This window comes from Rosa rugosa, chromosome 3 (assembly GCF_958449725.1).
Source record: "Rosa rugosa chromosome 3, drRosRugo1.1, whole genome shotgun sequence".
NCBI classification, from domain to species: Eukaryota; Viridiplantae; Streptophyta; class Magnoliopsida; order Rosales; family Rosaceae; genus Rosa; species Rosa rugosa.
The window spans coordinates 56,251,910-56,278,843 of NC_084822.1; the positions used below are offsets into that span (position 1 = coordinate 56,251,910).

The following is a 26,934-nucleotide window of genomic DNA, read 5'->3' on the forward strand; positions in this document are numbered from 1 at the left end:
CCCAAAAGATCAAAGGCAAATTTAGCCCTTCAAACCCATCAAAAAGATGCTCAGGTAAGTTCTGACAGTCATAAGTCTATGCGTCAGCCCAGGTACGTTCATAACACTAAAAGCTTTATTCCCACTTGTCATTATTGCGGAAAATTGGGACACATATGTCCTAGGTGTAATATACTTCGCAGGGTCACTCAAAATAAGAGAAAAGCATAAAAAATTAGTCCAACTGCATCGCTGCAAGCTTAGCTGAAAGAGCATCTGGAGTTGATTAGTAGGATTGCAGAGCGTATTGCAATCCCCAAAGAGCAGAAGTTGAAGCAGAAGCAAATTTGGATTAAAAAAGGTTCAAATAATCATTTTTCTGCTCATACGGATAATCTTGATAATATGTTTGAGCTTGCTTTCGTTCCTACTGAACACAAATTGGCTAATTCATTTACTAGGCCGTTAGACAGAACTCAATTTGAATCACGTAGAAGCACCGTTAGTGGATGCTCTAAGTATTGATACTCTCACTTCGCTTGATCCATTTTGCATGCATTCATGTTGTATGTCTTCATGATAGTATAGGTGCATTTTCTTTACGTTTCTGCATTGTTAGGTTCAGTTTCTGGAAATTCAGGATTGAAATGGTAGTTTGTATCCCCGAGTGTCTGACAGATTATTTTGAACTTAGATTGACAAGGGCCGTACTTTTTTCCTTAAATCTGTGTGCAATGAGGTGCCTAGCACGTTTTGAATTTGCTCTTGCGTCACTCTGTAATTGTGAGCTTGAAAAACATATTGTCTATCACCTTGAATCCTCACAAGCACACATACTCAAAGTGGGGGTAAGTCATATTTGTTGGTTGGCCTGTTCTCAATACTCTTGTACGGAATATTTCCTTATTTTTGCTGCTCCTTGAAAAAAAAAAAATGATTTATGGATGTAACGCCCCAAGCTGCACCTCACCAGCTTAAGCACGTCACAGTGCCGCGAGCCTCTAAAACATAAACCGAACACTCGATTTACATTCTAGAGAACCGCTAGGCATTTTGTTTGAAAACTTTTCGTAGAAACACAGCGGAAGCTACAAATATTTTTGAGGTGAAAATAATTGAGTTGCTAAAATTTATTTCATTCGTCTAGAACTTGAAATGAGTTCTCACACAAGAGGTACGAACTCCAAGGAAATGAGAACTCAACCAACATTGACACAAGGCTAACTATTAACAAGTCTCAGAATACGAAGTTCGAGAAATAAAATTTAGAATAAGGTTCAAACGACGATTTACCGAACTTGTTTCCGCACACCCAGCTCATTCCGCTATTGTTCCGTCACCAGTGCACAGTACATGCATCCACACTGTTGTAGGGGTGAGCTTTCGTCCTCGCTGCTCAACAGGAACTCTATCTCGACTAGATTTGAAAATCGATAAATAAATTATTGAGGCCTCAGTATGAAAACATGCTTAAACCAAGTGCTTAAAAGAAACGACAAACTTTAGTGTTTTTCAACTTGAAAACTGATGCATGATGCTTAAACAACTACGGCGCCAAATCCAAGTTTTACCTGATGGCCGGTCCCATAGACCCACTACACGACCTTACCTCAATTTAATTTATCACCAGGTAAGCGTAGCGAGAGCGTCCGCTACCTAGCTACACACACGGATCGGGTCGTCATTTTGATCGCTCACCGTCCGACCGGTGTAACTAACCCTCCGGAGGTTTTGGGGATCGAACCCAAGGAAGTCAGAGCCACCCTTCGCTCTCAAGCCATCACATTTCTCACATGGTTTGGTTAGTATGCATTGCATTTGAACATGACCAAACCATACCAACTAACATGCATCATTTAATAATAATATAGGAAAATCACTAACTGAGGAGAGTCCTGAATCCCTACCTGGATTCCGATGCTTTCTCTCATGTACTCCGAGAGACGCGAACCTTCTGTTCCTCGGGTAACTGGAGTCCTAGATTTCGACATAATATCACATTGAACAATTATATGAAATCTCGACGATTAATAAATCGTCCAACCAACTTTTCCTGGTTTGACCAGGAGTTGACCAATTTGACCACGTTTGACCAATTGTAATAGGTTCGATAATTAACCCAAATTACCGAACATTTTACTTAAATCACGGTATCGACCATATATATTAGGTGCACCCAAATTTTATCAAGGCCACCCAATATATACACATTTCTTTTCTTTACTCACTATCATTTTTACAAAATGCTTATGCAAACCAATGTTATAACAAATTCCCAACTTCATGAACAAATGAATTCGAGTATCCTTAACAATTTCGTCACATAGTAATCGGAATTACTATGGACACCCAACCAAGCTTATTCCATTCTCAATTAAGGTGTGCCCAAAATACTAAGGACACCCAAGATCATAACTTGACCAAGTCCACCCTTCAAATCCATTTTCTTGACAATTTACTTGATAAACCATAATAAAAATACCAGAATAGTAACTCACAACAACTTAACAAACTAAACACGTAACCAAGGTAATCTGAGCTCTACCACAACTCCACAGTTCATTTCATATACAAACAATCGATTCCAATCCAAAGTTTCAGTACCAGCAACAGATCAACCAACTCAAGCTACCAACTTCGGTTTTGCATGACAATAACCAAACTTCAATTCAAGATTTTGAATTATACCTTCACAACCCAACTTGGTTTTTCGGAATTCCTAGCTGAACTGGGCTAATGATGAACTGAGGATTTTTGACGCCAATAACCCAGCAAGTAGACCTGTAAATGGACCGGATTTTGATCCGGACCCGCTCCATATCCGTGACTATTGGACGGGTTTGGATCGAAAGTTTTGATCCGTTGATCCGTTAATGATCCGAATCCGTTAACCCGTTTATTTAACGGATCAAATACGGATCTAGGTCGATCCGATCCGTTAATGATCCGGCCCGTTTTTGTAATAATAAAATATTATTTTTTATTAATATATTATTATTTTTAAAAAATATAAAATATAAAATATGAAGAATTTCTAATACAATTTTTTTGCAGAAATCTAAGGGACAGTCTATCACCCAAGATTCCAAGAAGCATTAAGAATTTTGATAATGTAATTCTACTTTTGGTGATACTTTTCATGTTGTTTTAATATTTTATTAATATCTTATGAGGTATCATGATATAAATTTAATATTACTATTTAAAATTTTATAATATTTGAAATTATAACGGGTCGGATTGGCGGATCGGGTATCCGTTAACCCGGCGGATACGGATTTGGATCGAGCTATCAACGATCCGCCGGGTTAACGGAGCGGGTTTGGATCGAATTTTTTTTTAAGTAAACGGATTTGGATTTAGGTCGATCCGATCCAAATCCGGTCCATTTACAGGTCTACCAGCAAGTCTCTTGATTTCTGGTCCACCAACGCAGCCAAGATGAAAACCAAGCCCAGCATGACCGGAAAAACCACCGGCGTCGAGGAACACGGCAAACTCAAAATCAAACCCAGAAACGAAATCGTTAACACGCTATCAAAATCAAAATCTAATTATACTGGGGTGTAGAGCTGAAGTTTCATACCAACTACAGCCCAAATGGTGACCGGAATCGCCGGAACTCGCCGGAGGAGTCTCCGAGCTTCCAATCGTTGTTTCTCCGTTCATCGTCGATGCATGGACAATCTGAGGATGCTGGGAGGTAGGCGACGCAGAGACGAAGGGAAAGGTAGCTGTGCCCCGTCGTGGGGTGGCCGGACGTCGTCCCTCCGGTCAGGTTTCTCTCTCGGGCCGTGCTGCGTCTCGGGTCAGAGCACCGAGCTCTCCCTCTCTCTCGATTCTTCTGGTTCTTCCCACTAACAAAACTCATGTATATAGCTTGACCCAATTAATGATGGACGGCTAGGATCAAGCGGTGGGTAGATCAATGGCTGGGATGAAGCGGTGGTGAGATCAACGGCTAGGATTGCACAGCGGAATTTAAATGGATTTCCATAATTTCCAAACTTCGGAAATTCATTATAAATACTTCTGGTATCCGAAAAATTCCCCGAAAATTTCCACGAACTCGTCGTGTCGTGTACTTTATTATCCAACTCCTAGATTGAGGATTTCACTTCATGAAAATTCCAGAAAATTTACTCGAGCATATTGACATTTATCGAGATCGTGGAATAATTTCACGTACGATCTCCATTAAGCTCGATACATTCCTCCGGGGCTCACAATGGAGCATGGCCATGCTATTCCCAAAGTAAACAGACCTCGGTCGTGACGAACGATATGAGGATTGGAAAGAAACGGGGATGGTTTGGCCACCCCGGTGGATTGTGAAACTATTAACTCGAGTAGATGTGGTCTTTGGGATGTCCTTGTTACATCTAGTACCCTAAAGTCATCTGACTTGGGAGCTGCTAGCATAATACTCGTTACATGGGTCGTAGTCTTCTTGAGCAAAAATGTTACTTTGTGTGAAAGGAAAAAAGAAAAAATTCAAAATCATGCCCACACGGTGTTATAAGGGGAATAAATATTATGTGCTTCAAATTGTTTCGTATGTGAGTTTTGCTTTTCAAGTTTCCACAAATATTACACACCCCATCTTGAGATATGTTCACTCTTCACAACAAGAGGTATAGAATACTCGATCACCCTCTATCTTACCTTGTGATTGTAGGAATCAATTCACTCGTGTGAACTTATTTTGTTGCACTCTTGTTTATGGTTAAGTGGTATTGCTCTTGTTGGAAAAGCTATGCGAATTAAATCTGTTCTTAGCATTCGGATACAACCCACTCATTGTGTGTTTGCATTTCATTCTTGCATCTCTCATCACATGATCACACTTAGGGGGAGTATTAATACTTGGACTATCTTCCTCTGATTGATTCGACTTGGGCTTGTGTCTACTGTGCACCATCTATTTGTGATCCTCCCTCTACATCGCTTCCGCTACGTAAGTTACCTTTGTCATTCCTATTAAAAAAGGGGGAGAAATTAGATGTGTGACTGTGATAACGTTATTTTATCTTATGCATTTTACCAATGTGTGATAAGTGTTTCAGGAAAAGTATGGATTGTGATTCTCTTCTCCTGTACTTGTTGAGGGGGAGTTTGCGTTGATTAGATGTGTTTTGTATAGGAATGCCAAATGGGGAGATTGTAGGTACAATTCTTGTACATGTCGTGTTGGCATTCCCATACAAAGCTGTGACAAAATCTATTTACTGATATCAGAGAATCACAAGTAAATGCATTCTGCATAAGTATGGGATTGCAACACATGTTGCAATCCCCGAGTCAGTAGTCAGTTCTATTGGGAGTCTGTTTTTGGAAAGTAGGATTTGGGTTTTATGCAATTACGTTTTTAAAGATATTTCTGATTGATAAAATCGTGGTGTTGTTGCTCTAGGCATTTTAGGATTTGTCTATTCCTAATTGATTATCTTTAAGATTTGTTGGATTTCTTATATGGAAAGTCTCTTTCCTAATTAAAGGGGAATTAGGGTAGAATCTTGGGTATTGAGTTTTTGCCGTTGGTCAATTATATATTCACAAAGATATACGGTCAAAAGAAAAAAACTTGGAACGCAAGAATATTTTAGGCGTCTTGCATGTATGCTAATTGAGTCTTCACAAGAGTAAAAACACTTGGTCCATGTTTAAGTGTTCTTGATCATTGTTTCATATGCATAACTTCTCTTGAGATCAGTAGAGGAGCTGTGAAGAAATGAGAGCGATATTTTAGTGATCGTTCAAGTGAAGAAGGAGTTCAAGACGAAGACAAACTTGGTATTAGTTTTCATCTAATCATTGTAGTTGAGCTAGTGCTATTCAAGTTTGTAAAGAACATATCCTTCATCATAAGTTAATTCTTATTTTGGGTTCTCACGAGTAAGAGCCCCGCAGTGTTTTTAATCTCAAAAGTTGAGATTTTCACTGCGTAACCAAAAATCTGGTGTTCTGTTGGTTATTTTTGGTTTCTGCCCAATAGGGATTGATACGTGCCTTGCAATCCCCTTTTTCCAGAAAAACACATTCTGTCCTTATATTTTCAAAAAGAACGAGTCCGGCCACCAACTCATGTCTATCAATACATTAATTATACAATGACTTCCATGGCGGGCTATTCTACAACGCGGTCGATTCCACATGCAAGAGTTGCACCAGCTTGCTCTATTAAATAACCTACTTCCTGCACCATTCTGAATATCCCAGAGCCCTTAAACCATAGGGAACCATATGATTTCAACTAAATCCATGGGTGCATCTGATAATTATTCATTTGGGTTGCTTTTGTTATTGGCAGTAATACTATCATCTCCATTGTCATCTTCATCATCTACATCTAGTAATCTGAGAATAGGTTCATCTCTCTCGGTGGAACATCTGTCCAATACTTTGCTGTCACCAAATGGTGCATATATTCTCTGCCGGATTTTTCCCCGTAGGTGAAATTAATGCATATTGCTTTGCCATCTGGTTCACCGAGCCAACAACACCAACTCCCAACCTCACCGTGGTATGGATGGTCAACCGTGACCAACCTGTCAACGGTCACCGCTCCAAGCTCTCCCTCCAAAGAAACGGCAACCTTATTCTCACCGATGCCGGCAAATCCACCGTTTGGTCCTCCAACACCGTCTCAAATTCATTAGTCCAATTGCTCCTCCACGACACTGGCAATCTTGTCCTGCTCGCCAGTGACGGTGTCGTTTTATGGGAAAGCTTTGCTTCACCAACGAACACTCTTTTGCCTTATCAGCCACTAACAAGGAACACCAAGAGCTCGTATCTTCTAGAAGCCTCACCAACTCCTCCTCCGGCTTCTACAAGCTCTTTTTCGATAATGACAACACCCTCCGGCCTCTCTACGATGGCCCCGAAGTTTCGAGTATTTACTGGCCTGACCCTTGGCTTCTAATTAGTTACCAAGCCGAGAGGTCCTCGTACAACAACAGTAGAATCGCAATTTTCGATGCATTAGGGCACCTCAGTGCATCCGATGACTTTACCGTTTTGTCCTCGGATTACGGTGCCAAGGTGCAAAGAATTGTGAAGGTGGATGTGGATGGTAACGTCCGAATGTATAGTCGAAAGAAGCCTGGAGAGACCTGGGGTGTTACGTGGCAAGCCATTTCGCAACCATGCAAAATTCATGGGCTCTGTGGAGCCAATAGTTGGTGTACCTATAATCCTAGTATGGGTAGGAAATGCTCCTGCCTACCCGGATATAAGGTGGTAAATAAAGATGACTGGTCTTATGGGTGTGAACCAGATTTCAATCGGTCTTGTGATGCTCCCGGTGATGATCGAGTTGGGTCATAGAGTTGAAATGTATGGGTTTGATTTTGGGATCTATTATAATACCAACTTACAAGTGTGCAAGACTATTTAATTGGGATTATGCAACTGTACAGGCTTCCACCACAAATATGACTGGGAATTGTTATCCCAAGTCCCAATTGAGAAATGGATTCTGTTCGCCTAATTTTGATGGTGACTTGTACCTCAAGCTACCCAAATCCACACTTTCTTCATATGATGTCCGTGGTGATAATGAATCCACTAGTAACAACATGTGTACAGACAAGGTCTCAAAACAGCTGGACTGAACCTATGAGAAAGGCAATACAAATGGGTCTATCGAGTTTATGTTGAGATTCGCAGCGGGGCTTGGGGGAGTTGAGATTGTTTGCATCTTCCTTGTGTGGTTTTTTCTAAATACAACAAGGGAAAAGGAGCGAGAACAATCGGATGATTTAATTACTCAAGGGTACATTCATGCTGCCACTGGATTTAGAAGATTCAGCTACTCCGAGTTAAAAAAAGGCCACAAGAGGTTTCAAAGAAGAAATTGGTAGAGGAGGAGGAGGAATTGTGTACAAGGGCACGTACATTGTCCGATCAACGAGTTGCGGCAATCAAGCAATTGAATGTTGCTAACCAAGGAGAAGCTAGCAGAGTTCCTTGCAGAAGTGATCGAGCCTTATCGGTAAGCTATACCACATGAACTTGATAGATATGTGGGGCTATTGCATAGAAGACGAGCACAGGCTTTTGGTGTATGAATACATGGAGGATGGTTCCTTGGCAAAAAATTTGTCTTCCAATGTCAATGTGCTAGATTGGAACAAAAGGTTTGAAATTGCTGTTGGTACAGCAAAAGGGCTAGCGTACTTGCATGAAGAATGCTTGGAATGGGTCTTGCACTGCGATATAAAGCCTCAGAACATACTCTTGGACTCTGAGTACAATCCGAAGGTAGCAGATTTTGGGCTGTCCAAGCCATTAAATAGAGGTGAGCTTCTCAACTTCTCGAGGACTAGAGGAACTAGAGGTAATTACATGGCTCCAGAGTGGGTTCATAACATGCCCATCACTTCAAAAATGGATGTTTACAGCTATGGGATTGTTGTCTTGGAAATGCTCACCGGCAAGATGATAACAGAAAGTGTTCAATTTTCATTAGAAGGAGGAGGGGAGACACAAAAAAAGTTGCTTGTTTCATGGGTTAAGGAGAAGATGGATATGGCATAGGCTCTTGACTATTTATCCAATTTGGACTCAACAAATGCCCACTTACTTCATTAAAAGATTTATGTGCCCACTTACTCAATTTAAATATAAAAAGACAAGTTTGCCCTTTAAATAATTAAAAAATCATTGGAGACTTCGCCGGACTCCGGTCACCGGCAGACGGAATCCAGTGACGTCCGCCGAAATCGGGTCATCGGCCACAAGAATCCAATCATCGATCGTCGGATTTTTCCAAAGAGGTCGCCGAAGACTTTTATTACCCCTAAATAAATTTTTATAAAGTTTATTGGGGGACAATAAAACATTAAAATGTTTATTGAGTATTATTGGGGGCAATAAAACACGACGCCGGACTCCGGTCACCGATCCGGAGGTTGCCTGAAGTTCGCAAAGAGGTCGTCGGAGACTTTTATTACCCCCCAATAAATTTTTATTGCCTCAATAAACTTTTTATTGTCCCCATAAATTTTTATTGGGAGGCAATAAAAAGTTTATTGGGTATTATTGGAGGGTAATAAAAAGTTTATTGGGGGGCAATAAAAAGTTTATTTGGTATTATTGGGTTGGCAATAAAAAGTTTATTGGGTATTATTGGAGGGTAATAAAAAGTTTATTGGGGGGCAATAAAAAGTTTATTTGGTATTATTGGGTTGGCAATAAAAAGTTTATTGGGAGGCAATAAAAAGTTTATTGGGTATTATTGGAGGGTAATAAAAAGTTTATTTGGTATTATTGGGTTGGCAATAAAAAGTTTATTGGGTATTATTGGAGGGTAATAAAAAGCTTATTGGGGGGCAATAAAAAGTTTATTTGGTATTATTGGGTTGGCAATAAAAAGTTTATTGGGTATTATTGGAGGGTAATAAAAAGTTTATTGGGGGGCAATAAAACTAGACACCGGTCGCAGGATTTCGGCCACCGGTGACCGGAGTCCGGTGAAGTCTCACTCTTTAAGTGACAAAGGGAGAGAGGGAAAAATTGTCCCAAAAATTAATAAAAAATAACTTAATTGGGTATTAGGGCAAAAAATATGTAATTTATTGAATAAGTGGGCAATCTTATAAAATATTTGGGTAAATGGGGTTATGTAGCTCAAATTTGAGTAAATGAACATTTTCCTTTGTTAATGGTGTGACTATAGTTGTACTGCTTGTCTAAATTGCGCTCATCTAGTAGTTCTTATGGACATGTCCATCTTTAATTTGCTATCAGTCTTTGTATGTCCGTATAGCATATAGTCATTGACCCAAGTTTCTAATGCAAAGTAAGCATATAGCATATAGCATATAGTCATTGACCTAAGTTTCTAATGCTAGATGAAGTCTCTACCAATTACTATGATATCACATGTTTCTCCAGACAATTCTTAGCTTATTTGTTTTCTGCCTACCGCATCCATCAACTTGAAGCTCTAAGCAAGTGGGTAATATAATAATTTACGTACATGCAACTATGATAGAAATGACAAATCCATCGCGGTTTTTCCCTTCCAATGGCCTAAGCATCCAAGTACTGCCTAAGCAAGTGGGTAATATAATAATTTACGTACATGCAACTACGATAGAAATGACAAATCCATCGCGGTTTTCCCCTTCCATTATTCTTCATGGAAAGAAGAAGAAGAAGAATATCAAGAACTATGATCACATGTTTTCTTCTTTCATACCAGACAATTCTTATTTGTTTTCTGCCTACCGCATCCATCAATTTGAAGCTCTAGCTTCTCCTTTTAGATTTTAAAAAGCATTAGCAAGTGGGTAGTTATAATAATGCAACTATGATAGAAATGACAAATCCATGCATCTCGGTTTTTCCCCTCCAATGACCAAACTGATCAGGACTCCCCGATCGTCAAGACATTCAAGATTGTCACACTAGGGCATGCGTTGAAAAGTAACTTCTTGTGGGACATGGAGCAGTATTTCAAGGCTGTTCATGTCGACAACGACGAGAAGGTGGCCATGACAAGCATGATAATATATTCAACTGTGTTAGGCTGACATTCAAGACCAAGCATACGTCCTTCATGGAAGCTGCACTAATTTTCATTTCTTTATCCTTTATATAGCTCAAAGTTTGAGTTGCTTAGTTCTCTTGTATCACATTTTGGCCTATAATGGTGCGCTTGAGGAGTTCAACTAAACTCATGGACAGGGTTCCGTTTCTGTGCCTTGTTCTTGTTTTTGCACTAATTTTTCCATTCAAATCATCAACAGCTTTTAATTTGAGCATGGGATCCTTTCTTTCAGTAGAAAATCCATCTCAAACTTTGATGTCTCCGGACGCAGTATTTACCGCTGGCTTTTTTCCGGTCGGTGAAAATGCGTTCTGCTTTGGAATATGGTTCTCGGAGCCATCAACCAGTACTCACAACCTCACCGTGGTGTGGATAGCAAATCGTGACGAGCCGGTCAACGGTCAACGCTCTAAGCTCACCCTGCACAAAAGTGGAAACCTTATTCTCTCCGACATCGACCGATACACCGTGTGGTCCTCCAACACAGCTTCAAACTCATCGGCCCACTTGCACCTTAGAAACACCGGCAATCTTGTTCTGCTCGCTGCGCACGGCGGCGGCGTATTGTGGGAAAGCTTTGCTTCGCCGACGGACACACTTTTGCCTCAGCAAGCGCTCACTAGAAACACACAGCTCATTTCTTCAAGAAGCCTCGCCAACTATTCCTCCGGCTTCTACTCTTTTTACTTCGACAACGACAACACTCTTCGTATGCTCTACAACGGCCCCGAGGTTTCGAGCATTTACTGGCCTGATCCATGGCTTCTGAGTTGGCAAGTAGGAAGATCCACATACAACAACAGTCGAATTGCAACTTTTGACAGCTTGGGAAATTTTAGTGCATCTGATAATTTTATCGTTTGGACAATCGACTACGGTGCAAATTTGCAGCGAATATTCAGGATGGATGTAGATGGTAATCTCCGAGGTTACAGTCGAAAAGGTCCTGGAGATAAATGGATTGTTACATGGGAGGCAGTTTTACAACCTTGTAAAATTCATGGCATATGCGGAGCCAATAGCTATTGCAGCTATATTCCTAGTACAGGTAGGAAATGCTCATGCCTGCCGGGTTATGAAATAATCAGTAAAACCGATTGGTCTTATGGGTGTAAACCGGCTGGTTTCAATCTGTCCTGCAAGAGTAGTGCACGGGAGGAGTTTGGTTTTGTGCATCTTCCACGTATTGAGATGTATGGTTATGATTATGCCGTCTATGGAAATTACACATTAGATGAGTGCAAAAGTTTGTGCCTGGACTTGTGCAACTGTACTGCATTCCACCACAAATTTGGTGGTGGTCAGTATCAGTGTTATCCCAAGGCGCAATTACGAAATGGGTACCGGTCACCTGCATTTGATGGGGAGCTGTATGTCAAGCTACCAAAAGGCCTCCTCAATGCTACCTATAGAGATACCAACATGTGCTCAGCTAAACTTACAGCACAGCTTGACAGAACATATGAAAGAAGCAAGCCCAATGGATCGATTGAGTTTATGCTGAAATTTGCATCTGCCTTGGGAGTAATAGAGGTTATTTGCATCTTTGTTGTGTGGTTTTTTGTGACAAGAAGAAGCGGTGGAGATAAAAAAGATTCAGAATTAGAACTACTTGCTCAAGGCTACCTTCAAGCTGCCAGTGGATTCAGAAGGTTTACTTACTCTGAGCTGAAGAAGGCCACAAAAGGTTTTAAAGAAGAGATTGGCAGAGGAGGAGGAGGAGTTGTGTACAAAGGCATATTGTCTGATCAACGAGTTGCAGCGATCAAGCAACTGAATGATTGTAAACAAGGGGGTGAAGCAGAGTTCCTTGCAGAAGTGAGCCTTATTGGTAAGCTCTACCATATGAACTTGATAGAGATGTGGGGTTATTGCGTAGAAGACAAGCATAGGCTTCTAGTGTATGAGTACATGGAGCATGGTTCTTTGGCGAAAAATTTATCTTCCAATGTGCTTGATTGGAAGAAGAGGTATGAAATTGCTCTAGGCACAGCGAAAGGCCTGGCTTATCTACATGAAGAGTGCTTGGAATGGGTTTTACACTGTGATGTGAAGCCGCAAAACATACTATTGGACTCCGACTACAATCCAAAGGTAGCTGATTTTGGATTGTCCAAGCTATTAAACAGAGGTGAGAACACCAGCTCGGACTTCTCGAGGATAAGGGGAACCAGAGGTTACATGGCTCCGGAGTGGGTGCACAATATGCCAATCACTTCCAAAGTGGATGTTTACAGTTACGGGATTGTTGTATTGGAGATGCTGACCGGAAAGAACCCAACTGAAAGCAACGTTCAATCTGTTGAAGGTGGAGGGGAGACACAGAAGCAAATAATGGTCAAATGGGTCATGGAGAAAATGGATGGAGCGTTTACAAATGCAGAGACTGAGATGGGAGGTGAAAATGGAGAGGGTAAGCTGGAAATTCTTGTTAAAGTGGCTCTTCAGTGTATAGAGGAAGACAGAAATGCAAGACCCTCAATGAGTCGAGTAGTTGAGATGCTTCTACATCTTGAATTGTAGGGGTGCCTGTTCATATTCTGGGATGTCAACAGTATGTTCTTAAATCAAAATTTGCTCTCTTTAGTATATGTTCCTTCAATTCCTCCAATCCATACTACTTAATAATAGAATTATGAATAGCATCAAACCCTACTTATATATAAGTAAGGGATGTTTTCTAGAGCTTCTAGTATAGAGTCTCTAAGATATTGCCCAATTCATAAGCCAAACTGGCCTAGTGTGACATACAGTTCTATTGCTGGTCTCAAAGAGTCATTGTTGCTTCTAGTTTTAATCTTTTTACTTCCAAGTCTGATTGGATAAATTTGCTGTTCATTCGATTTTTGTATTAGAACATCAACACAACCAGTTCGTAACATTTCCAGAGTTTCATCCACCCAGTTACTCTTTTTTATGTCAATAAAACCAAAGGCTCATCATCCCCAGTTTGTTCCTCCTCCTCCTCCTCTGTACACTACCAAAATTATTCCGACTGCTACAAAAAAAACAAAAAAAAAAAAAAAAAAAAAAAAAAAAAAACGGAAATTTAATAACAGAGCTTAATCTTTTTTTGGCTGCCTAACTCCGAAGCTTTTTCGGATAGGGTTTCTGGGTCGGACTCAACTTTGATCACCATCCTGGGTCTCTCGGATCATAGATTCATAATCCTAGGGCTACGTCACTCTCTCTATCTCTGGGATCACTACTCCACTTTGCTAATCCCAATCCGCTTTACAACTGCGTTTCTAATGGCAGCTTCAGTGTGCATGAACATCCCATTGTGATCAACCCCAGACATATAGTTTCTCACTTCCTTTCTGATCATCTCTTGCATCACATCCAAGAACTCTGCGCTGAAGAACTGCTTATCAATCCCCACCTCACTGTTTTGGTTGACCTGACGCGCCGCCGCTCCACCTCCAGCTTCTTCAGGTTGAGCTTGAATTACTTGAGGTTGAAGTTGAACTATCTGGGCCTTGGGCTGTGGGCTCACAACCCAACTGGATCCGGATCCGGATGCTGACCTCTGATGATTCGGCCCTTCATTGGATCCGGGAAGCGACAGGCTGAGCGATGTCGGCGGATCCGTCGCCAAAGCTACCGGCTCCACCGACCGGAAGGCTTGCGAGGGATGAATCACGCCGGGTAAACTAGAATCGCTCAAATCGGATCCGGATGGGCTACCCGGGTTCATGTAGAGACCCGACACTGTTGTACCCGCTCCGACGCTGGCCGATCTTTTGAGAGGCTGCTCGGGCGACATGTCGTCGGAGAAGGACGAGAATTTGCGCTTGAGCGTGGAGTTCCAGTGGTTCTTAATGGCGTTATCGGTGCGGCCATTGAGCAAGCGAGAGATGGTGGCCCACTTGTTTCCGAACCGGGCATGGGCTCGAATTATGGTGTCGTCCTCTTCAGGAGTAAACGGCCGGTGCTCCACCTCCGGCGAGAGCTGGTTGCACCACCGTAGCCGGCACGACTTGCCGGATCGACCGGGGATCGATTTGCTGATCAGAGACCAGTTCCTCGGGCCGTAGCTCTGGACCAGCCTCTGTAACGCTTCGTCTTCCTCTGGGCTCCACGGACCTTTTATCCGATCCGCCGCGGCTTTCTTGGTCGAAGAAGAAGAAGCCATGGATTGATAGTCTTCTAAAATTAAAATAGAGAGCTAAAAATTAAAAATTAATAAGACTAGGAAAAATAAAAATAATTCTAGTTGGAAATTCTGTACAGGAAGCTAGGGTGGTGGTAGAGGCGGAGCCTCACCTTTGATCTGAGAGAGAAGAGGTGACACAGGTGCAAGGTTTATATACGGAAGGGGATTTGGTGACTGGTGATAGCCGGTTGCGTAACCGGTCTTAGCCGTTGAGATGGGGGATTCTTCCTGGCAAGGCAGTTACTCGCATACAGCTGTCAAACTAACACGCGTCCCTTCCTTTCCCCTCCATCTTACACGTATAAATACAAAAGCACAAAAAAAAATTAATATAAAAAAAAAAAAAAAACAGAAAAAGTAAAAAAAAAACAAAAATTAGGTTTCCCTATTCGCCTGCTGTTTTAACTTTTAACCAGAATCTTGCATAGTCATGTCAACCTGAGTTGTCTACGGGTGGGGGCCTCGGCTCAACTAGACTCTGAATTTTCACAGATTTGATAACGTAAGAACAGTAAACAGTAATTTTAACGGCCGAGGGAAAGTAAAAACAGTCAACAAGTAAAACCGTTAGTTAAACGGCCCAAAGAATGTGCACCACGTCCCCAAAACCGCGGGTTTTAAATGCTGAATTGGCCGTTTTGGAAGTTAAAGAGAGAGAGAGAGAGAGAGAGAGGGATTTGGGATAAGACTAGAGAGTTGAAAGTGATCTTATCGCTAAGAATAAAAAATTGAGAAAATGAAATAAAAAATTAATAAAAGGGGAGGTGTACGGTTTGGTTTTGTTTGGTTTGGGAGTGGATGGGAGCGTATAAGAATGACTTTGACCAAGAGCCAGGCTGTTTCGCATTTTGGGGAAAGAGATATTTTTTATATATAAGGGAGAAACGGACGCACGGAAGTGCTGAGCTGGATGCATAAGACGACAAAATTGGGTAGCAGAATCGGGGGACGAACGGTACTGGAGTTGTGTCAGTACAGGCTGTAAAATTTAAGGCCCACCCGAGTGGGAGTGACTCTATCTCCCCCTAACGGCCAACCACTCACCGACACGTGCCGGTCACGCTCCACCTGCGAAACTGCCAAAACCGACTCCACCGTCTAACCAGCTTAATTTATTGCTTTGCTTTGCTTCCCTTCCTCGTTGCTTCCTCTTCTCTGCATTCCACTAGTTGTTACGCTTGTATAATCTCGTCTCCTAAAACTTCAATCTGGTGGAAGTATACATAATCTTTAATTAGAGTTAATAGCATATGTGCGGCCTATTAATTATTTCAAATAATTAATATAGTAAAAATCAGATTACGGGATGATTAAATGTTAATAAATACTAAAAAATGTCTCACATTCATCTGAGTAGCGGGAAGTTAAAATAGCAATTGTGAGAATGGAGAGTTTGAAATTGTTATTTTTTTTTATTTTATGTTTTTATTATTTTATTTTGTTTTTTACGTTTTTGTCCCTGATGTTAAAATGTAATCTATGATATTTTAATATTTGAGGGTTATAAAGGTCAAAAAAATCAATTTTAGCTAACAACACATCTTCTCTTAATAATAGTATAGATAGATAATTACTTTAAGTTATTATTATTTTTTTTTAGTACATAAAAGTCCAGGTAAGAGGGAGGCTTCCCTACAGTACCAGGGACAGGGCAAACCTAAAACATTAACCCAACATGACTTACAAAACTGGTCAGTGTCCCAGCTCAACCCATTGGTATGAAATTATGCAGAACATTTTTTAGATTACCCACCAACAAAGAATAGTCGGCAGCGGGATTCGAACTTAGATGGGGGCTCTAACACAAGGCCGTCCTTACCAACTGAACCAACCTTTATTGGCAATTACTTACGTTATTTTGGATTATCGAAATTCTAGATTTCCAAACTGTAAATTGATTTTTGATTGGGACACATTGTATTGTACTTTACAATCTAACAATTTAGAACACCATAGTTGAATATTTCTATTTAATTTTTATATAGGCACGACAAAATATCTCTCGCATTTAGACTTTTAGAGGTGTTTCTTAAATTCAGTTACTTTTATGGTTAGTATGATATCGATAACAATAATTGATTTTATAGGTCTAAGGTTTCACACGAGCTCTCGTTTTATAGCAATAATTGCCGCCCAACATTTAATCTCATTTCAAAACCGCTCTAATTTCTTTTCTTTTTGGAGTCTCTTTATTCTGAAGCACTATAAAATTTCAACAAAGAGAAGAAACATTATAGTTGAGGTGCGTGTGAGTGTCACGAAAACAATGTGCGTGGGAATGAGTCTGGAAAGAGAAACAGAAAAAAAACGGAAAAAGGAAAGGGAGGAAAGCAACAAAAAACAGAAAGCAAAGATTAAAAGAGAGGAGGGAGAGTGAGGACTAGTCCCCTTTCTTCAACAGTAGGACTACTACTACTACTGGTTCAACATCCAATTCGGTTACGCGGGAAACAGCTGTCTCTCTATATATGTACATGAACCTCTTTTACCCCACCCCACTTGCCATACACACACACGCATGGAAGTGGAACAGTTCCATCTCACGTGCCAGCCCCACCGGTCTCCTACCTAACCCTGTCCTTTTACCCGTACTCCTCACGTGGCTACGTCCGCCACACGAGTGGATCTCACGTGAGCTCCACATCCCCACGTACCGCCAACCCTTCCGGATTATAAAAACCCCCGGGAAAAGGGTGGGGAGTCTCACCTGCCCAAGCTTGGAGCCACTAATGCTAATGGCCTAATTGATTTGTTAATTTAACGTTGGTCTCCTATTTTAATCAAACTCTAATTCATGCATGTGTTGTTTGATTTCTTTATTGGATTTAGTTCAAAGTACATGCCTAACTTAATAGCATTCTAAGACAAGTTGGCGGAGAAAGCAATCTTGTATAGTAATAACGTGGGATACAATTCATACATATATAAAAACCACAATACTAAAATTATAAAAAAAGCTGTTGAAATTATTCTCAAGACACAGTTTAAGAACTTGATATGTTGTTGATTGAAAATTTGAAATGCAGATTAATCGTATACTGGTCACGATTATCAGAATAGAACTCTCTAATGCAAGTGCTTTCATGTTCATTAGGTTTAATTTCATAAGGAAAGGGATTTAATTTCTGTGTGACAGTTGCGGAAGAGCCTGTCGTCTCTAAAAACGTTAATAGTGAGTAAGGATGAGCGCAAAAATTGTGAAGCAGGGAAACACTTAAATGCAGAGTTTAGGAATGGATTTGGAAAATGGGAAGGGCTGGACCATGAAGTTGGTAGGGGGTTAAGCTTAGGGATGGGCCTCAAGGTCGGGAGGGGCTTAACTTATATCAACTAAGGATGGGCCGGGACCATTTTTCTAGCTTGTATCAACTTTGTTTTCTTGATGAACTTGGTTATTCAAAGAAAATTCAATAATACAGTGTTAATGACTAAACCAAAACCTAATATACAAGCACATTTGGTCTCGGTTACAAGAACTTTGATGAGAGATGGAGCCAAATTCGAGTAAACCAATGAACTAGTAGTTCCAAGACATGCACAGTTTAAATATTGCACAGTTTCTTCCCTCCTAGTTGTAGTTCTTGAAAATGTGGAGTTCCCGTATTTTGAATCAATCCATCAATGATTGTCATTACTCAAACCAAAATAGTTATTACATACCCCTCCGCTACCATTAAAAACATACAAGAGGTTGTGGGGGTACCATGATAATACATAGGTATAGACCACTCAAGAGTTTGTGGAGTTCCCATATGAACCAAATAATATCATGATATAAATTTCAAGTTAATTGCCATGAAATTTATGGAGGAGGATTGAGATTTGTGTCTGCCACAAGTCCACAACCAATTGAAGTACCACAACAACAAATTCAAAAACATATATAGACAATTTTGACAAGATCCAACTAGATTTGCTCACTTTTTTGGCACATGAGCATGAACCAATGTACTATGCTGCTCAGCAATAAGTTTACCACTTTCATTTTTAAGAAAATAACCTTCCTTATATCATTAGCAATATCTTGATTATTATGCAAATAAGTACATGTCATTTATGATTCATGCATATGTAAGTTAATCTCGTATAAACATGAACATAAAATTATAGATAAAGACAAAGATATATATCTGAGAACATGATACATTCTATCTGTATTTATTTTGATGCAGTACAAACTATAAAATATAGTATTTCTTTACTTTTATTTCTTGGTTTAGCAGCATATATTTTTTTATTATTCGATCACATAAAATTTATTTTTCCTATAAAAGGATTTATTTTAAAAAAGGTCGAGACAGCCACATTTCCCTTCTAGTGACTTCAGAGATTTCTCAACGCTGCAATTTTGTTAAAAATTTTCCCGAACATAGACCACGTAGGTTTTGACTGTCCTGGATAAGGAAAATTCTTCAAAAAACATTCCACAATAGCCAAACTCGGTTCCAAAACAAAAGCTCTCTCCATGCATTCTCAGCTTCTTCTCCACGTCTCTGATGCACACATGTTACATCAAGTCGATGAATGTCCCATCCAAGTTCATCCTTCAGACGTCGAATCTTTTCTGTTTGGCGATCAACGAGCTTGCAGGTGTTTTCCTTAATATCTTTGATGCCAGCTTCAAGCAATGACATCTTGGTATCCTCATCTTCATTATTTCTCTCCGCCATGAAAAAGGGATCCATCTCCTGAGCTCCAATCGCTCGTCGGATGCCACGTTCATAATCAGCCCCGGGAACACAAAATCGTCTTAGCTCATTCACAACACCTGCCTCCACCATCTGATCAACTCTTCTTGACACATGAGCATATATTACTGGTAAGGAAGCATCGAGCCATAGGAAGCAACAATCATATTTAGCTCGAAAATTAATTTTTGGATCTTCAACGAGTGCCTCGATGTACGAGTTTGATCCACCTGCAATGATTGGGATCGAATTGCGGTTAATAATTTCTTTAATGGTACCTTGTACATGGTGGCAAAAATCTTCTATGGTGAAGTCCTCCTCAGTGTCTTCAATAAACCCTAGCAAATGGTGGCGGATTCCTTGGCGCTCGATCTCCGAGACTTTATTAGTAATAATATCGCCACCTTTGTAGACTTGAATTTGGTCAGAATTGATGATTTCACCCTTAAACTGTAGGGCTAAATCTACAGAGAGTTTGGTTTTTCCGGATCCAGTCGATCCCATGATGAAAATGACCTTCTCCTTGTTCGTGAGGAGTTCCGCACCTTTGGTAGATCCCATGGTTACTGCAATTAAAAAGGTAAAATAAATTGATTATACAAATCATAAATTCAATGCAAGTTTTATACTTGACTAATCCTAACCCCCACCATTTGGGCTAACTCTAAGGCTTTGTTTGGTTCGAAGAAAGGAAAGTAATTCTTTTGTCTTTCTCATGGGAAGGGAAATAAAAGTTTCAGAAAACTTTCCATTTCGATGTTTGGGTTTAGTAACATAAGTAAAGTTATCCGGAAAGTTGTTAAAAAGTTTGTAATTGTAATGTGTTCTGAGTAAAAAATGTAAGGAAAAAATAGAGGAAAGTGATTCCTTAGAGTATTGAATGAAACATTTTTCCACCTATTTTCCTTTGCTTCAGGAGAATGATTCATTTCCTTTTGCATACCAAACTGGAGAGGATTGTATGCACCGACAGTGCAAGTGCACTGTCAGTTATTTTAATCTAAAAAAAAATAACAGCTACTCATTTAATCACACCTCTTTATATATTTTAATATAAAAAAAATTACATCCATTCATATTGCAAGTACCTATGCACTGTCAGTGCATGGAATATACTCCCATACCAAATGTAAGAAAGAAACAACTTTCCTTTCCCATACTTACTTTCCGCAGACCAAACGAGGCCTAAGGACAATTTTATACCATCTTTGATAATATTTGTATATAAAATCATAGACCTTAATGATACATTAAAGATAACTAGCAACGATGGCCAAAACAATGAGTTTGAACTGATAAAATTAAAGCGAACATGAGATCTTTGGAAGATCTTCAAGGGTTCTTATGACCTAAGACATTTTAAAGCATTTCATTTGTGGAGAACACAATTACAGAAGCGGGTGGCTGAACTCTTTTGTCCTACCAGAAAAAAGATAAAAATGAAAGAGATAAAAAGGAAGAACAAAATGAAACAGAAAACCAATCAAGCCGACCTTACTTCTTTATTCTACCAGACAAACTCGATGTGTTGGTTAAATTGGTTTATTCTCGAGCTCTCAGCGACAGTAACGAGCATATGTTACTTCCAGAACTAAAAATATTTATATGCAAGTTTGAGGCATAGATTTGCTCCTTTCACAATAATGGGAATTAAATGTGGTAAACTTATTAATTGTGAATCCAATTTCCATAGCCACGTACGGAAAAGCCTTCAATTCTATACGAGACGTTGAATCTTTGATGTCCATTAATGGTAATCTTTTTCTAGTATTAGATCTTGCCATTAATGGAACGTTGTATACAGCAAGAAAAGAAGTCCATGTAAATCTCTACATGCATCCCGAAGATTTCTACTTTCCTTTCAATTGTTTCTTCTTCTTCTTCTTCTTCTTCTTCTTTTTTGAAATGTTTCAATTGTTTCTTTAAACACGAGTAAAATAATCCAAGTACTGTTCGTTGTACAGAGATAGTGATGAACAGTCATGCGCAATAAGGAATATGAGTTACCACTACGCCAATAATAAGATCAGACGACAGTTTTTTACTGTCGTCTGATACCCCTCTTTGCTGTTGACTGAGTGAGTGCCGTCTGATGGAGGTATCAGACAACAGCGAGATTCTGTCGTCTGAAGAAAATTTGGACAAGAGCAAGAGCTAATAAACTTGTTGTCTGAACACCAGAAAAGACAATAGAAAACTTAAAATAGCTGTTGTCCAAAGTGAATTAAGTCAACAGAATCTAAAGAATATGAACTTCTGAGGTCCTTAAGACAACATAACTTATAGTGTAGCATTGTCTGTTAAAGTTTCACACTCTATTTTTCTCATAGTAAATTGTTGTGTGTTGTTTAGTCAAACAACAGCTTTCTAAGTTTTGCAATTATTGAAGTTTATTTCCAACCATGGTTTTGCTAGTATGATGTACTGGTTAATGAAATGAGACAATAGTTTCTTTGTACTCTCTGTTGTTTTCCTTTGTTTCACACAACAGAATATGTACCTTTGTCATTGTGTTTTACAATGTTGGGCAATAGAACCAGTTTAAAAGACATTGTTGTTATGTTGTATAGACAACAGTTTTTTCATTTGATTTTTTTGTGCTCAATTGTCAAACAATGGTTTTCTGGTGAAATTGCATTGTCTGATATTAGATAATAAGACATATATTATGAATATTGCATCTAACAAAAACCTATCAATCAACGCATCTACAAACACATCAAATATTGATACCAAAAGGTTTCCATTGATTCCAACAAGATCTACAATATTCCATTAGCAGTATTCATCATCCCAATAACATCAACACAGTGATAAACACCCTGCCTACATATATTTTGAAGCCAAAAACATGCATTTGTCCATAAATGTGTACAAATCTTGTGGCTGGGATGTTCCCTTCCATCATTCCTCCCACATTTTATATTCTTCTTAGCATAGTCAACCTATATGAAACATAACTTTAATTGTAAGATAAGCTGGCAGCAGAGAAAAATAATGGGAAGTTATGAAGATAGTTGCATGCTTTAAGTGGCAGCAAATCATATAAATGATAATTAAGATGCGGTGAACATAATACCATTTTGGAAAACTTGAGGCTTTTGAAAACAATGCAAAAAAGAGTACCCATCTACACTTACAATAGGAACCTGATGAAAATTACATGATTTTGGAATCTCTCCATTACTGTTTCATATAAGACTTGGTCAAATTCCCATTTCCAGATTGTAGATGATAATGGCTGAATAGACCAATTCAATTACTCTAAAAGTCATCAACTTAAAGTAGTCGACTAATTTCAGTTAAAGTTTCAATTTTAAAAATCAAATAGCAAACAGAAGAAAACTAGATTAGTACTTAATTAGATTCAAACAAAAAAAGGAAATAGCAATATAAACAGAAGCTTACTCTAATAGGTCGAGTAACACAATCTTGACAAAGACTGAGAGGGTCATCTTTGGCCTTATTTTCCTGCATGATCATTATCCAAATCCAATCCACAAAGAAGGAACAGAAAAAAGATAGAAAAGCAGAGAAGGATGGTTTGCTTGCCTGTGCACAGGGCTCAGAAATTCCATTGTTTTAGGAACAACCTCACCAAAAAAAGCCAAGATAGGCAAAACCAACTGCAATAACCAAAAGAATAAGTGTTAGTTGTGAAATTTATATCCATCAGAAGTTTTGCACTATAAACGAATTCTGCAGAGATTTTAATAGTCCCTAGGAAGCAAACACTCACCAGAATAAGATCCAACTAATGGTTTAAAGCAACACACAAAACAGAAGTTTACCTGGACAGTGCATCACTATAAGTAGTCCATTTCTGCAGCAACCACTATATCTATTATACTAAATTACTAGAAGCCAATCATTTAACATTTACTGTTACAGGCAATAAAGTTGTTTTTCCCTCTGCAATAGCTCATTTCTGAAGGTGTAAAGACCAATACATCTGCTATAGATTTTGCATGTAAACATTAATAAAATCATTTCAAATACCTCCATCTCTCTCTCAAGAACTTGTTGATACTTCAAAGTGAACTCTATAAACTCCTTCTCTGATTTAAAGGTCCGCATTGGATTTTTCCGTTTGGTTTCAGTTGTATCCTGAGAAAAAATTAGTCCAACTTACTTAGCTTACTGTAAACTATAAGGTAAAACAAGCAAATATATACTATCACTACATAGGTGTATGTATATATCTATATTTCTTTGTGCAATGGGTTTGTATATGTGTGTTGATTCATTATATACCTTTTGATTAATGATTGCATCACAACAATCAATTTCATAGATCTTATACAAAGTCCCGAATACATATCAGAATGTAGTGAATAAAGATTCTAACTTTCAAGGATATAAAAAAAAAGGGCTAAATATTGATTACTACCCTGTAGTTTGGGTCCAAAATCAATTCAGTCCCTGAACTTCTGTTAAGTTTCTCAAAAACAATGGCAAGCAAGCAATTAGAAAGAAATTGGGATTGAAAACAGTACCATTTATGAGAAAATGCATTATCTGGGTTTTCAAGACATAAATCAAATATACTAGACTAGGACCCAAAAGAAACTTGAAGGTTTCCAATTGTCAAACCCAGAATTCCAACATACACAATTTCATAAATCGATCTCAAAATACACAAAAGTCCCAAATTTGACCAATGAAACAACTTAGTCAGTCACATTCACACATGGCCTAAACTATTACCCATCAATTTAAATTCAAGAAAGATGAGTGAGCTTAAGAGTAAGAACAAAACACAATGAAAAAGAGGAAGATAAAAAGAGAAGATAGAACAGAGAGAAACTAAGAAAATGTACCTGATGATATGTAAGACAAAAAGCCCCAAATCTGTACACCCTAAATCAAAACCAACAAGAACAATAATCAAAATCAGCAAACGGGGAAAAGTAAAGCCAATCCTAAGAAAACTGCTAAATGGAGAATAAAAACTCAAAATTGAAACCACAAAGAAGTAACTGCCATACTCAAATGCACACTGATTCCACCAAAAGTGAGAGAAGACCCATACCTGAAGGTCTGTTCTTGTTGTCATAGGCTTGGCGGCAGACGGGTTTGAGGCCCGAGGCGACACCAACCAGCAGTTTGCAAAAAGAAAAATGTTGATTTCATCAAACAGTTGGTTAGAGAGAACCCAACAACTTGGGAATCAAATTTTACACAGATTCCACCAAAAGAGAGAGAAGACCCATACCTGATGGAGAAGGCTTATGCGATCCGAGCAGCGATCCAGGCGAGATTTAATGGGAGGTGATTCTAGAAGCCGGATTAGTGCATCGATGGTGGTCTATTGGGTTGGGTTATGGGGTCTGAAAATAGATTTGACTTAGAAACTCGTTCAGGAATAGCTAGTGAAAGAGAGAGAGAGAGAGAGCTCTAGAGAGAGAGAGAGAGTTGTCGATACTGAGAGAAAAAGTGAGAGCGGCAAATGTAGAGAGGGAAAACAAAATGTGGGAAACTCATTAATTCAACTAGGGCAGCAGAAGTCAAAATGGGGGGAGTCTTAAAATTGAATTTTGGCCAAGTGTGGGAAATCGATCAACTAGGGCAGCAGCGTTTATTAAGTTAAAAAATACAGACAACATAAACAAATACCCATTGTCTGAAGCAACGTTACACAACAGACACAGAATAACTGTTGTCTAAATCAAAATAATCAAACAACATCAAAATACTACTATTGTCTGAATAATAATTACACAACAGCAAAGTAATAACTGTTGTCTGAATTAATTCACTCAGACAACATCAAAATATAGCCATTGTCTGAATAACAATTGCATAACATCAATGTAACAACTGTTGTCTGAAACTAACTATTTGGACAACAACAATCTGAAAATATGTTGTCCCTTTAAGAAATGCGGATAACATCACACCTATTTTACAATAACTGTTGTATGATTGAATCATTCACAATAGAAAAATTCTTGCTGTCGTCAGAATTTTTCAGATGACAGATAAAATGTGTGCAGTTGTCTGATGCGTGTTGTCTGATTCAAATATTGGCGTAGTGTACAGCCCCTCTGGCCGGCCAGTTTATTTGGATGCAAAATTAATTATATATATGTGTACATACCTCCAACAATATGGAGTATTTGCTATCTCACCAAGCATAATTAACACCCTCTTTGGGACACCCCCAAGCCATGGTGAGGCCCAACCGTCACTTGCATGTTGTAGCCCTATGTTCAAGCTACGCTACGGTATCCGGAAGTGGCAAATCCGTCGCCGGGAAGCCACCTTCCCGCCCTTGCCAAGATGCCTCCACAACATGGCTTTCTACATGCTTCTTGAACTAGCTAGAATTGTGTGGTTGCTTGTCCCACATCGAAAACAATGTAAAGGAGATGACTTCCTTCACTTATAAAAGGAACTCTCCTCCCACTTAAACACCATTCATCCCATTACATCTCTTGTAATCTTGTTAGGCCGCAAGGCTCGACACACTAGTACACATTCAAGTGGACGTAGTCTCCCGCTCATGCGGGGGCGAACCACTATACATCTCGTGTCAACTCTTTCCCTCTCTCTCTATCTCTCTCTCTTTGATGCTAACTAGAGACCCCTCGGATTTCTAACGTTAACATTTGGCGCCGTCTGTGGGAAGCCAACACCAAGGCTTCGTCACCTACCACGAACTTTGACCCGAAAATGTCGAGTCGACGCTCATTCAAACATCAAATTGGGGTCGGTCAACGACCGGCGGGGTCGGTCAACGCCCAACATGGCTGGTCAACGCCCAACATGGCTGGTCAACGCCCGTAGGCAAAGTCAAACGCCCATCAAAGCTTGATCAACTTTTGGTCAACGCCCAACTCAAAAAAGGTCAACGCTGGAGATGGTTGGTCAACGCCGGGAAGAAGAAAGTCAACGCTGGCTGCCAAAAAAAAAAAAAAAAATTTCTGGATTTACTCTGGACACCCAGAAAAACTCTCTGGGCACCCATGTCCAGTTTCACAATTTGCATGCGCGCCAAAAGCTTCTCCTCCGCTGCAACTGCATGCTCGCTGGCCTGCCATGCTCGATGCACTCCGCTGCAACACAGGCACAGCTCCACTCCGCTCTGCTGCAGCCCAGCACCGCAGGCACAGCTCCGCTCCGCCGAACTTAGTCAACGGCACCGCCGAACTCTTCCGCCGAGCATCTCCGCCAACCTCCAGGACACCGCCAGGCCCACCCACCAGCGCATAGCCTCCGCCTGCACAACTCAGCGGCAACCCACCGCCAGCTCAACTACCACTAGCCGCAATCTCCGCCAACCAAGACCGCAGCTCACAAACCCCAGCTCCGCTGAACTCAACCACGAGCTCCGCTAACGAGCCACTGCTAGCCACAGCTCCGCCGAACCCCGGGCCTGCTGTGAAGTTCCGCTCGACCTTCTTCCTCCGCCGAGCTTCTATGTTGAGCGACCACCTCCCGCTAGCCAGGCTAGCAAGCCCAAGTCCCCAACTTCCGCCACTGGGCAACTCACCGCCCAACTCACCAGCCAAGCCATCCCCCGCTAACTCTAGCAACGACCACAGCTCACC

The 26,934-nt window shown here is 40.0% G+C and overlaps 2 protein-coding genes and 2 pseudogenes across 2 annotated transcripts; 2 read left to right on the forward strand and 2 right to left on the reverse strand.

Annotated features, from left to right (window-relative positions):
- The first annotated feature begins 6,231 nt into the window (after positions 1-6,231).
- Positions 6,232-8,520, forward strand: LOC133737985 (putative receptor protein kinase ZmPK1; annotated as a pseudogene).
- Positions 8,521-10,539: 2,019 nt separating this feature from the next.
- LOC133735652 (putative receptor protein kinase ZmPK1) lies at positions 10,540-13,126 on the forward strand. Its single transcript, XM_062163052.1, has one exon. It carries the CDS (start codon positions 10,637-10,639, stop codon positions 13,058-13,060), a length of 2,424 nt encoding a protein of 807 aa, XP_062019036.1. The 5' UTR covers positions 10,540-10,636; the 3' UTR covers positions 13,061-13,126.
- Positions 13,127-13,352: 226 nt separating this feature from the next.
- Positions 13,353-14,820, reverse strand: LOC133735653 (transcription factor MYB44-like). The gene has a single exon (XM_062163053.1). The coding sequence runs from the start codon at positions 14,670-14,672 to the stop codon at positions 13,743-13,745; it is 930 nt and encodes a 309-aa protein (XP_062019037.1). The 5' UTR covers positions 14,673-14,820; the 3' UTR covers positions 13,353-13,742.
- Positions 14,821-19,016: 4,196 nt separating this feature from the next.
- On the reverse strand, positions 19,017-19,942 carry LOC133737986 (adenylate isopentenyltransferase 5, chloroplastic-like; annotated as a pseudogene).
- Between the last annotated feature and the right edge of the window lie 6,992 nt (positions 19,943-26,934).

Coding starts and splice junctions, on each gene's coding strand:
- LOC133735652 (XM_062163052.1), top strand. CDS start 10,637: ATGGTGCGCTTGAGGAGTTCAACTAAACTCATGGACAGGGTTCCGTTT.
- LOC133735653 (XM_062163053.1), bottom strand. CDS start 14,672: ATGGCTTCTTCTTCTTCGACCAAGAAAGCCGCGGCGGATCGGATAAAA.